The sequence below is a fragment of the Mixophyes fleayi genome, chromosome 7 (assembly GCF_038048845.1).
Source record: "Mixophyes fleayi isolate aMixFle1 chromosome 7, aMixFle1.hap1, whole genome shotgun sequence".
Classification (NCBI taxonomy): domain Eukaryota; kingdom Metazoa; phylum Chordata; class Amphibia; order Anura; family Limnodynastidae; genus Mixophyes; species Mixophyes fleayi.
This window is the reverse complement of record NC_134408.1, coordinates 8074458-8088546: the sequence shown is the minus strand read 5'-3', so window position 1 is coordinate 8088546 and position 14089 is coordinate 8074458. Positions and strand designations below refer to the sequence as shown.

The 14089-nt window shown below is 38.2% G+C and overlaps 1 protein-coding gene across 1 annotated transcript in view; it reads right to left on the bottom strand.

Moving 5' to 3' along the window:
* LOC142098435 (caspase recruitment domain-containing protein 8-like) overlaps window positions 1–10205 on the bottom strand; it is a 36570-nt gene extending 26365 nt beyond the window's left edge. Inside the window, exons 1-3 of the mRNA XM_075181282.1 lie at window positions 9793–10205; window positions 3479–3538; window positions 2892–3182 (exon numbers count right to left, since the gene is read on the bottom strand). Of these exons, the coding sequence (XP_075037383.1) occupies window positions 2892–3182; window positions 3479–3538; window positions 9793–10069 (628 nt within the window). The 5' untranslated portion in view covers window positions 10070–10205. The remainder of the gene's footprint in view (window positions 1–2891; window positions 3183–3478; window positions 3539–9792) is intronic.
* Between the last annotated feature and the right edge of the window lie 3884 nt (window positions 10206–14089).

Below are 14089 nucleotides of genomic sequence, written 5' to 3'. Positions count from 1 at the left end.
TATACTTCCTGGGGATGATACAACAGACCAGTGAATTCGCTCTTATGCAACACAGATTAGCCTTTATATGTTTTACATATTGTGAGTTTGTTATTTATATTTTATGGCTGATTAAACCTTATATCAAAATATTACACCATATGGTATTTTATATTTATTCTTCCCTATCTGGCGAGTGGTTAAGAATGATGATGCGGATTTAAATATTATAAGCGGTTTAGCATCATAGCCTAGCGGACGAAAAAGGCGTTTTAGAGACAGGTGAGCGGCTTTTCACATTGACCAAGGAGCCATCATACAGATAAGCTGGTTATATTTTCACATTTGGTACGCATGTTATCTTGGAGCAATTTGGGCTCCGTAATACTCACCACCCTGCACTGTTCAAGGTCTATATTGATACATGCTGTTTTATGCTGTCAGCATTGGACTATTATTGAACCATTGAACTATTATTTATCTATATTTTGGATACATGAACTACATGTGGTGTCCTGTAGAGGCACTATTTAGAAATATACCCTCTGGGTTGTTTTGTTCAAATTGATTTGATTTATATCGCACTGATATTATTATCTTGTGTCTACACCTGAAGGCGCTGTCCTTCTTCATCTGTTTCTTCTTATGTATCCGGACTTACCATCCGTTTTTGAAGTTTGGCTGTCACACATACTTGTGGAGGTGTCTTCTGAATATACCCTATTTTTTTTCAAGTTTCAAGAAGTCCAAACATTAGGTGAAGCGCTATATAGAAATCCTGATCCATTGCTATATATATATATATATATATTGTGGCAAAGAAGGATATTTGCCACAGTTCCCTATAAGTGAACAGGTAGGAGCGTTCCTAACTTAGTACACACACAGGTGTTCCACATGGGTATGATTGGCTTGCTGTGATTTGTTTGTAGTGCTTGGGGTGGAGGATAAAGACACTGTTTGTATGTGTGGGTGGGACCACCGATGCCAGTAGGTGGCCGGCAAGCAGACAGGGAAGTAATGTCTAGCCAGATGTAGGTGGTGGGGATTTTCGTGCACCGTTACTGGATATGATTGCTCCGATGCTGGAGCTGTTTTAACATCCTGACAACTGCTAATAAACAGCTAAATGGTTCAGCATACCTGTGTCCGATTCCTGTGAATGGTGTACTTTCTCACAGTATATATATATATATATATATATATATATATATATATATATATATATATATATATATATATTTATATACATACGTAAAACATATAAAAACATAAGAACTCTCAAACAATAATAATAGAATTGCCACTCAAACAATAATTATTATATAAGTGGCAAGTTGATGGTGCACACATCAGGTGCCACAATAGCCGTGGTTATCTCTTGATGTTACAATAATGGAAAATGAATAAGCAATAAAATAATAATAAAAATAAAAAGTACAGCTGCTTATATATAGCAGGTCCAATATATAGATTACTCATCAGTTTTATGTGTCTCTAGCCTTCAAACCAATTCTGTTTGTATTAGTGTTCACATTTGACAAAAGACAAAAAAGAGAAATAGGTAAACTAGGGGCACTCTATGATAGAATGAATATTTGTTAAAGCTGTAATACTTTATTAGATATGTCTAAAAAAAATAAAAACAATGTTCCCAATTTGGCCTGTGTGCCACCAGTAGTGAAATATTTAATAACAATAGTGACAGTGAAACAAAGTGCAGAATAAGTGATTATGTTAGATATTTTCTTATGGTGAATTGGTACACACAATAAAAGTTTATTACATCCTTGTGTTAATATTATTAATCTTTCAATAAAGATTGTATAATCCCCTATGGTGTCTTCATTTATTAGATACAAATGTAACTGTCTGTAGCTTGAATAAAAAGTTGTTGGATATTTTGTTTTGAAATGTCACTTATCAGCAGAAAGAGCTGCTTAGCGTACACTGCGCAAAATTCAGATAACTAGTAATAAAGCTCTCTGTATAAGCACTGCCCAAAGGATAACTGATATCATGAATAAAGGGCTTCTCCCATTCCTAGAGGATTGTTATCATACTGACTTGGATTACCACTACCTGTCAAATTACAGAGGACAGACACATCATTAGCAGCAAAACTAACTGACTGTGTTATAGAAAATATAACTGGACACTAACACAAAGAGAACTGGTTTGAAGGATAGAGAAACATTAAACTGATGACTGATCTATATATTGGACTTGCTATATATAAGCATCTGTACTTTTCATTTTTTATTTGTTATTGTTTATTCATTTCCCATTATTTTAACATCAAGAGATAACCACGGCTATTGTGGCACTTGATGTGTGCACCATCAACTTGCCACTTATATAATCATTATTGTTTGAGTGGCAATTCTATTATTATTGTTTGAGAGTTTTTATGTTTTTATATGTTTTATATATATGATTAAATTGTTTTTTTAAACTATGTGGATGGTGAAACAAGATTTTTTAAATATTTTTAGGTAATTCTAGACTACTACTCGTTGCGCTCCTTGTTGTTGTATATAATTATATTTAAGTTCACTTGTGGATTTGCTCACAAAATTCTTGGATAGGAGCTGCAGGAGTACTTGTAAGCCTTATATAGTTATATCTTTGCAGAAGGTTGATAATAATAATTGTGAAAATACACAATACACACATCTATTTAGCGCCTGGACATAACCCAAATGGTTCATGTATATTTTTTGCCTTAACGTGCTTATATCAGTCCACTCCTTCCCTCCACTGTTGTTGTAAGGGAGGTTGTAGTGAGTGGTAAGTGTCAGGTGGGTGAGGAAATAAGTTAACTGCAATTGCACTTATTGCGTAAAATCAGTTTCTGGGCAGTGACCTTACATCTGTTAAATGAGGATCTTTAATGTTTATCATCAGTTTACCTTTTTCCACACTTTCCAGGTTCTGAATGAGGGGAAAATTATATTTCGTCAGGGATTTATAGACCACATCCATATCGGTATCACCCCAGGATCTGACATAGTGGTAGAGCTCTCTCATCTGCTCCCGAGGAGTTGGTTTGCTGCGGATAGTGTCGTATTGTTCATATGTCAGCAGATTCTTCCCCAGAAGTTCGTCTAGGACGGGTCTCACCAGAGAAATCCGATTTATAAGAGTTTCCCGTTGTTCAATTACAAAGTGCTTTCTGGGTTCATGGATAGGAGGATAATTAACTAAAATGTAAAAAAAAAACATCAGATTTACAGATTTGTCCTTTGTGTGTCCTCTGACAATGATAATGTGCCCACGGATTGACATTTTAATCCCCCATGTCCCTTATTTGTTTTTCCTCTTTAGCCCCTATATTACCCTTCATCATTTTTATGTTTATATTCTTTGCCAATTCTCTCTTGATAACCAATATCTTATGTCTTTCTTTTCCATTTCCTGTATTTCATTTCCTATTAAAGTGGACCTATCATCTCCGCACAGAGGCGGCCTATTGACTGCCTGCTCTTCCACTGCTCACCTTTAGAGGCAGCTTTTTGATCACTTCCCTTGGGCTCCACTTGTAATGTAAAGTCATCCACTGAAAAGGCAGAAATGGAAGGGTTAGTGCAGGGTTAGTGCAGGGTTAGTGCAGGTAAGAACATTGTTAAATTCACTATTTATCCTGGTGATCAGAAAACAGATATAAAGTAAAATGGCTTCATACATATGTACACATGCTGTACCCTTAGACTGTGTTGTTCAAGGTAAAAATAGAGACTCACAGAGCAATGAAAATAAGCAGCTCTATTTGTCAGTTAAGGTACTGTCTATGGACATGGAAAGTGCAGTGTTCTTCCTTCGGGGGGGGGGGGGGGGCTACCCAAGAACCCTATGGAAGACCCACCAGCAAGGAAGATCTGTGCAGCGCTGCGGAATTAGTGGCGCTATATAAATAAATGGTGATGATGATGAATATGTAACCTTATTTAAAAAAAATCTTCCCAACGTTATACAGTTTCTGTCAGGTCTCTGGATACAAAGCTTTGCATGATGGGATAGGGGACGATATTCCTCCTTTTACACTCTCTTTCATAGCTCTCTTCTTCATTGGTCCTATTTCAGGAACGAGGTATTGGTGTAAAAGGGGAAGGTGATAGCTTATAACACTGTGGCCATAAAGACTACACAGCCTAAGAAGGTCTCATACTGACTCAGATCAGTGACCTGCGAGGTCCTATCTCTCTCTATACTGCTCTACGATGTCATTGACTTCCTTGATGTACTTCCCTGTGCTCCTCTATTCTGCCAAAGATGCTATATAATAGGCCTCTTATATAAAACGAATATATGTGCATCTCGTCCCTTCTATACATGGTGGGAACTTTCTAAACAAGATATCCCTGAGATTCTTTACAACATCAATATTTACTTCATTCTAATCATGTCATAGGTATGAAAACCCCCCATTTAGAGGATGTGAGAGCTGCCAGTGATTGTAACATAACCAGAGAGAAGGAACAGTTTTACTGTCGCACCAATTGTAGGGAGTTACAGTACCCTGAATTTCAAATCTGGAGATATTTCTTACTCATCAATCACGGGGTGCGACCACAAACCTAATAATACTAATAGAACAAAGAAATGGGGAAGCAAGCCACATCATCTGTATTGTTTTCTCTGTAGCACTGAGTGTATATATACAAGCTCCCTGGGACCAGCTAGGCCAGTCATTCTCTGACCACAGTCTTCTGGGCTGAAGTACTGTAAGCTGGTACCAGTGGAGCGCAGTTAGCGCAGCATTATGTATGTATGTATCTTTGGTATTGGCTGTACTGTATTATAATTATGTATTGAACTGCTAACTTTTGCATCTGCTAAATAAATTATTTTGTGCTTTGGAAACACAAGAAATCGCTTAGACAATGCTTATTGGAAAACGATAAAATTACTTTAATAATCTATATTTTATTCACACTATAAAATTATCCCATTCCTCAATGTCAGACACCACATCTGACATTGACCACTTGGCACAACATTCCTGTAAGTAAGAACATCAGCCCTGCAGTGTCATACATCGATTGCCACTATTGGCCTTAGAAAACATAACTATTTTCTTATAAGGACAGCAGAGTTTCATGTACATTATAAATGCCAATGTCTCCTCTTTCTGGGCTTGCACGATACTCAGACATAGAGGGAAGAACTGTCAGAGCTGGGTAGGTTAGAACATCGGAACATTACTTGCCCACCCAGCTATGAGTTAATATACACGGCGGTGTATAGGAGGAATTACCATGGGCCCATATAGAAGATATAAATTGATGGACGAGCAATTAAGGATTATTACATTGTTTAATAATGTGGGCAGGGGTGGATTATTAATTTAAAGTGGCCCTGGAGTAAATGATGAAACTAGAGACAGATTTGGGGGATAGTAGTGATAATAACTGGATTAATATACTTGAAAGTCCATATAAAATCAATGCATCTGCTAGATTTCGTCAGATCCAACTTTTTCTCCTAGATAGAGCATATCTTACCCCTCTACAATTATCTAAATTAAGTAATAATCTTAATTATAATAAATAAATAAATAATAAATAAATAATAATTTTTAGAATATACTTTCCCCCTTACACTAGGTATCGAGCACCAGAACGCCCACATCACTTTCTTGTACTGAATATTTAACTCGAGAAAATAGTAAATACAAGTCACGGCCCCTGTAGGCGCTAGGGCGCATGACGTCACGGGGTCTCCTTGACGTCGGTACAAGCTGGTGCCGCACACAGCATTTAATCTCGAGCATTATCACATCACTCCCTAATTTCTCCTGATGAAGTTCTTTAACAGAACGAAACGGGTTGAGTCCCTAATCATCATCATCATCATCATCATCATTTATTTATATAGCGCCACTAATTCCGCAGCGCTGAACAGAGAACTCATTCACATCAGTCCCTGCCCCATTGGAGCTTACAGTCTAAATTCCCTACTATAGACACACACTCACACACAGAGACAGACAGACAGAGAGGGAGAGACTAGGGTCAATTTTTGATTGCAGCCAATTACCCTACCAGTATGTTTTTGGAGTGTGGGAGGAAACCGGAGCACCCGGAGGAAACCCACGCAAACACAGGGAGAACATACAAACTCCACACAGATAAGGCCATGGTCGGGAATCGAACTCATGACCCCAGTGCTGTGAGGCAGACGTGCTAACCACTAGGCCACTGTGCTGCCCCTAATCATACTTGTTGTTAACTGGAATCACTGCCCTATCCTGGGATATATAGAGATACCATCCTACATTGAACTTCATGCTGTACCCTTAGACTGTGTTGTTCAAGGTAAAAATAGAGACTCACAGAGCAATGAAAATAAGCAGCTCTGTTGGTCAGTTAAGGTACTGTCTATGGACATGGAAAGTGCAGTGTTCTTCCTTCGGGCAGGGCTACCCAAGAACCCTATGGAAGACCCACCAGCAAGGAAGAACTGGCTTTACCCACAATTCTTCTATTCATAGGATTTACTGAAACAAAACAACTTGATTACAATATGTGATCTTTTTTTTAAAAATCTTCCCAATGTTATACAGTTTTCTGTCAGGTCTCTGGATACTAAGCCTTGTATGATGGGATGGGGGACGATATTCCTCCTTTTACACTCTCTTTCATTGCTCTCTTCTTCATTGGTCCTATTTCAGGAACGAGGTATTGGTGTAAAAGGGGAAGGTGATAGCTTATAACCCTGTGGCAATAAAGACTACACAGCCTGAGAAGGTCTCATACTGACTCAGATCAGTGACCTGTGAGGTCCTATCTCTCTCTATACTGCTCTACGATGTCATTGACTTCCCTGATGTACTATCCTGTGCCCCCCTATGCTGCCAAAGAAGCTATATAATAGGCCTCTTATACAAAAGGAATATAGATGCATCTCGTCCCTTCTATACATGGTGGGAACTTTCTAAACAAGCTACCCCTGAGATTCTTTACAACATCAATATTTACTTCATTCTAATCATGTCATAGGTATGAAAAAAACCCCATTTGGAGGATGTAAGAGCTGCCAGTCATTCTAACATAGCCGGAGAGAAGGAACAGTTTTAATGTCGCATCAATTGTTGGTAGTTACAGTACCCTGAATTTCAAATCTGGAGATATTTCTTACTCATCAACCATGGGGTGTGACCACAAGCCTAATAATACTAATAGAACAAAGGAATGAGGAACGAGGTTCATTCCAAACGGTGCACAAAGTGCTCCCTCATTTATGTCCTTCGACTGCTTTTAATGTATAATGTATAAATAATTAAAATATAACTTTTATTAACACTATTCAAAATAATTCCAATATAACAAAATCAGCGAAATATGATAAAAGAATGTGCATGTGAATAAGCAAAAAGTGTATTAAAATTGCTTTATAACTGTTAAAGAATTCACACTTCCAATCATACAGGTATGTTGACAATAAATTAGGCTTAGTGTAAAATTGCTATTCCCTAGGATATAGATGACAGTGTTCTTTATCAGCGTCTTTCTCAACTAAACCAAAAGATTTCACCCTGATATCTTGGAGAGTCTAACCAAATAATGATGGGTTTAGAGAAATGTATCATTTATACCTTCTTTAGTATATGTCTGGTTCATTTTAACATCCAATTTGCATGTGCAAATTAGTAAGTGCAACGAAACTTACCTCTCCTCGCTCCGCGCCGGCTTCTCCGTGCCATGCGCGGCACCTCCGCTGGATTGATCCAAATTTATTTATTTATACGTTAGTTAATTACATATTAATCAAAAGGTTAGTGACTTTTTACTGTATTATACTTACTAGAAGTAAAGTAGCTCATATTTAATATATGTTATCCTATCTTAATGGAATATCATGATTTGTGTGCTCAGCTATCACATACATAACTTACTGTCTCCCTCATATATGATGACAGCTTAACATCCACAAGACACCTAAATTACCTTTTTTTTTTAAAAAGAACCAGAGATATAATAAAGAAGGTATAAATGATACATTTCTCTAAACCCATGATTATTTGCAACAAAGTAACTGGTTAGACTCTCCAAGATCACAGGGTGAAATCTTTTGGTTTAGTTGAGAAAGACGCTGATAAAGAACACTGTCTTGGAAGTTGAAGTGAATTGCATTATGGATTCAAGCTTATTTTAATGATATATAGAAGCTCATAATTAATGATACAATTCCTATATAGAATACATTAATCAGTGGCGTGGCATAGCAGGTTTGACTGCTATTTTTAACAGTTTTTCAAAGAAGGTTTTTCTCTTTTACATTCAATCTTGGTTTTAATTATTTTGCTAATAAAAAATTGAGTTGAATAATAAACCTATATGATTCATATGACCTAAAGTTCTTAATGTATATCAATAAAACATATAAATAAATTTGAATAAATTCAGCGGAGGTGCCGCGCACGGCACAGAGGAGCCGGCGCGGAGCGAGGAGAGGTAAGTTTTATTACACTTACTAATTTTTAGGACAATGCACATTGGATGATAAAATGAACCAGAGATATAATAAAGAAGGTATAAATTATACATTTCTCTAAACCCATGATTATTTGTAACAAATTAACTGGTTAGACTCTCCAAGATCTCCGGGAAAAATTGTTTTGGTGTAGTTGAGAAAGACGCTGATAAAGAACACTGTCACCTCTATCCTAGGGAATAGTACATTTACACTAAGCCTAATTCATTATCAACATACCTGTATGATTGGAAGTGTGAATTCCTCAAATACAGGAGACAGTAACAGTGTATCCCGCAATTTTTATACACTTTTTGTTTATTCACATGCACATTCTTTTATCATATGTCGCTGATACTTTTATATTGGAATTATTTTAAATAAGGTTAATAAAAGTTATATTTTAATTATTTCGACGTAAGACATTAAAAGCAATCAAAAGGACATAAATGAGGGAGCACTTTGTGTACCACATGTTACAATGACTAATCAGCCATTGTAATCATACATGCCAACTCTCCCGGAAAGTCCGGGAGACTCCCGAAATTCAGGTCAGTCTCCCGGGCTCCCGGGCAAGCTGGCATTTCTCCCGCATCCCAATCTCACACCGAGAATCGCGTCATTCGACGCGATTCTCGGTGAATCACGCCATTTTGGAGGGCGGGAGGGGGCGGGACGATGCAAATCGCGTCATTTTGGTCCCGCCCCCCGCGAAACAAGTTTCCGGGAGTTGGTAAGTATGATTGTAACATGTAAGGGGCTCTGGACTCAGTGATCCTAAGATTTATCCATAAATCCTAAGAAGTGTCCTGATATTTCCCACATATTCAGTATTGTGTGGAGTGATCCTTAAAAGGCGGGGAGCATGGATATGTAGCCGAGTGTTATACAATCACATGTATTTCCAGGTAACCATCATTTGTAACTTGAACACTGGTGTTAGGATTTGTGTGAGTGTATTATATAGATCACTGGAGTTTGACAGCTCTGGTAAAACAGTGTTATTTCTGTAAGCTGGAGTCTGACATTACCCTCCTGTCTGACATTACCCTCCTGTTATCTGTAACACGGATCTGTACAGTCAGACTAACTTCTCCCTCTCTGCTGCGAGCTGTGACTATTACAACAGTAAACATCCTTTGCCGCCAAGAAGCAACAAACTTTATGTATCTGAAATCAACACATAAATAAAGTCTGTACTGCTGACACAATTACCATTATTTACACCTAGATTTACCTTCCTCCTTTATGTTATTTTCCATAAAGCTCAGTCACATCTGCAGACGTTAATAGTGCAGCTGTTACTAGTCTCACACGTCTTGTTGGCTGCTCTCTTACCGTTTCCTAGATCTGCTCGGAGGTCCTCAGCCACTTTCTTCTCATCTATAGCATCTAGAACAGCCAAGGTCACCTCAATCCCATAGGAATCAGTGTAGTACTTCCTGATAAGATCAGCAATGTCCTCAGGGTCTGTGTCCTCTAGCTGGCCTCTTGGTATCTTGTTATACCCGTCTTTGATCTCCCAGTCGTTTAACTTGTTTATGAACTTCTTCAGTCCTTTCTTGCCCAAATTATAGAGGGCAGCTGCCAGGGCGTCCCGCACGGTCCTCCCCATCTCTTCCTATATGTTGTCTTCACACTGCCAAGATCAGCACTATCTGCAGGGTTTACCTGCTTGCAGCACTTGCTCAATCTCCAGTTGTTCTGCAGAACCAGAGCTGTCTAGAAGAACGACACAATCAGCCTATAGTTTGAAAGTGAAAGTGAAAGTGAAAGTGTGCACATATTTGGTTGCACAATTTCCTGTGTGTTTTACTAGCAATGGGAGATCTAGTTTATTGTGGATTTTCAGATATACCCATCAGTCACTTATATACATCAGTCACTTATATACATCAGTCAGTTATACACATCAGGCAGTTATACACATCAGGCAGTTACACACATCAGGCAGTTACACACATCAGGCAGTTACACACATCAGCCAGTTATACACATTAGGCAGTTATATACATCAGGCAGTTACACACATCAGTCAGTTACACATATCAGGCAGTTATACACATCAGCCAGTTACACACATCAGTCAGTTACACATATCAGGCAGTTATACACATCAGCCAGTTACACACATCAGTCAGTTATACACATCAGGCAGTTACACACATCAGGCAGTTACACACATCAGTCAGTTACACACATCAGGCAGTTACACACATCAGGCAATTACACACATCAGGCAGTTACATACATAAGGCAGTTATACACATCAGTCAGTTACACACATCAGACAGTTATACACATCAGGCAGTTACATACATAAGGCAGTTATACACATCAGCCAGTTACACACATCAGTCAGTTACACATATCAGGCAGTTATACACATCAGCCAGTTACACACATCAGTCAGTTACACATATCAGGCAGTTATACACATCAGCCAGTTACACACATCAGTCAGTTATACACATCAGGCAGTTACACACATCAGGCAGTTACACACATCAGTCAGTTACACATATCAGGCAGTTATACACATCAGCCAGTTACACACATCAGTCAGTTATACACATCAGGCAGTTACACACATCAGTCAGTTACACACATCAGGCAGTTACACACATCAGGCAATTACACACATCAGGCAGTTACATACATAAGGCAGTTATACACATCAGTCAGTTACACACATCAGACAGTTATACATATCAGTCAGTTATATACATCAGACAGTTATACACATCAGTCAGTTACACACATCAGTCAGTTACACACATCAGGCAATTACACACATCAGGCAGTAACATACATAAGGCAGTTATACACATCAGTCAGTTATACACATCAGTCAGTTATACACATCAGGCAGTTATACACATCAGTCAGTTATACACATCAGGCAGTTACACACATCAGGCAGTTACATATATCAGAGTTATACACATCAGTCAGTTACACACATCAGGCAGTTATACACATCAGACAGTTACACACATCAGGCAGTTATATACATCAGTCAGTTACACACATCAGACAGTTATACACATCAGTCAGTTATATACATTAGACAGTTATACACATCAGCCAGTTACACACATCAGTCAGTTACATACATCAGACAATTATACACATCAGTCCCTTATACACATCTGTGTGTGCAGCACGGCGGCTTAGTGGTTAGCACTTCTGCCTCACAGCACTGGAATCATGAGTTCAGATCCCAACCATGGCCTTATCTGTGTGGAGTTTGTATGGTCTCCCCGTGTTTGCGTGGGTTTCCTCCAGGTGCTCCGGTTTCCTCCCACACTCCAAAAACTTACTGGTAGTTTAATTGGCTGCTACAAAATTGCCCTTAGTCTCTCTTGGTCTGTGTGTGTCTATATTACGGAATTTAGACTGTAAGCTCCAATGGGGCAAGGACTGATGTGAGTGAGTTCTCTGTACAGCGCTGCGGAATTAGTGGCGCTATATAAATAAATAGATGATGATGATGACTCTGAGCAGCATACCTCAAAAATCAAATAGTGTGAGGGGCGTTATATTTAGTAAGTGGCTAAAAAACAGGGTGTTCTTTGATTCTGAGCAGCTGCTTAGAAATATAAAATTTTTTAACAACCAATATCAACTTTACATTTCAGTGTACAAGTATTTGTGTGTTACATGAAAAAACAGTCAGTATTTAACTTTTGTGCAAAACAGAACACTCCAGGAGACTGAAATAAGGATCCTCTTCATTTAAGATCCTTAATGAATCAGACCCCATTATTGTCAACCTAATAATATTGTCTGTATTTTAATTGTCCTCCTAACAATATTGTTGATGTCAGTGTTGTCCACTTTCAGATCGACAATATAGATGTTGATCATGTAACTGTCAAACATCTGTATCACTCCCAGCAAGAGGTAGTAAGGAGGTAGAATTCCACACTTTATATGGTTTAGCGATTTTCTCAAACCATTTCAGCTGTGCGGTGGCAGCTGTTAGAAGATTGTTAGAAAACAGATTACAAATGACTGTAAATGAATGTTAGTGCTATAAATAGTAATGGAGGAACAGAAACAGCCCAAAATCACATAATTTTACTTATTTTTCACAATTTTTAATTAAATCAAGATCCAAAACCAAAACTAAAACACATGAAGATTTTTGGCTAAAACCAAAACATGAAGATGGTTTAAGAACCAAACCAAAACAAAGGGAAGGTGGGGTGCGCACATCTCTAGTTTGCATATCATGTTGTATATCATGTTATTATTACAATAATAATCACAGGCCTGATTCATTAAGGATCTTAACTTAAGAAACTTCTTATTTCAGTCTCCTGGACAAAACCATGTTACAATGCAAGGGGTGCAAATGAGTATTCTGTTTTGCACATAAGTTAAATACTGACTGTTTTTTCATGTAGCACACAAATATCAACTTTACATTTCAGTGTACAAATAAGCTATGAAGTATTTGTGTGCTACATGAAAAAACAGTCAGTATATAACTTATGTGCAAAACAGAATACTAATTTACACCCTTTGCATTGTAACATGGTTTTGTCCAGGAGACTGAAATAAGAAGTTTCTTAAGTTAAGATCCTTAATGAATCAGGCCCCATGATATCATGTTATTACAATAATAAATGCAAATATATGAACAGTCTCATACAACACTAACTCAAAAGTATGAAGCATTCAATTATAATGACACTGTCAATATACTGAGCTTTTCCCTTAGCTGAACTGTTTGGACATCCCTCAAGCAGCCAGCTAGATCAATGCTGTGTGATCACATGATCACATGGTTGCGATCCAGCAAATCAGCACAGTAAGTCTGATGTTCTATAGTTAATCTATTTTTGGGGAGAATGGTGATTTACATTGTTTTAATGCCTGCCAATTCTCTGACAGAGTGGGAAAGCGTCACTGACGCAAGCCACAGGTTATAAATAAACCTGTCGACTATTAGAATTTCATTATGCGGCGGGTTGCTTCTGTATTCAGAAACAGCTGCAGCATCTCTTTGAAGATTTTTTTTTTGCCAAGTATGTTCCAGCTATTTTTTTAAGATGCTTTTTTGTACTATTTCAACTTGGATTAAAAGCCTACAGCAGAAAGAAGAACAGAATTGGTAAATATGAATGTTTTTTTTTTTAACATTTTTTTAAAAAAGTTTTGTGGTTTTAATGAGGGTTGTGTTTTATTTACATTTTGCTTTGGTGTACTACAGGACACAGCTGTGGTTCTCCAAGTGCCAGAATGCCCTGGCAGCCAAGGATATGCTGGTGCTTGTAGTTCTACAAGCATCAGCATGCCCAGACTGCTCATGGCAGCTTGGGCTTGCTGGGACCTGTAGTTCATCAATGTAAAATAGTGTTTTTCCATAACTTTTTCTTTTTTCAGGGGTGTGAGAATAGTCCTGGTGCTGTCGACACAAGGCTGGATATGCCTAGGGAAGGGGCGCTCATGTTTTTTGCAGACACAAACTCTCTAGGGAAACTAGCCACATGCTGACCAGCCTGGGGCTCATTGACATAATGACAGGGGGACCACCTGCTACGAGCTCCCCTGCTTTAGTGCCACCAGCCCTGGCTGGCTAAGCCAAGGGCTGTTTAGAGGAGAATTTGGGTGACCCCAGGCTATT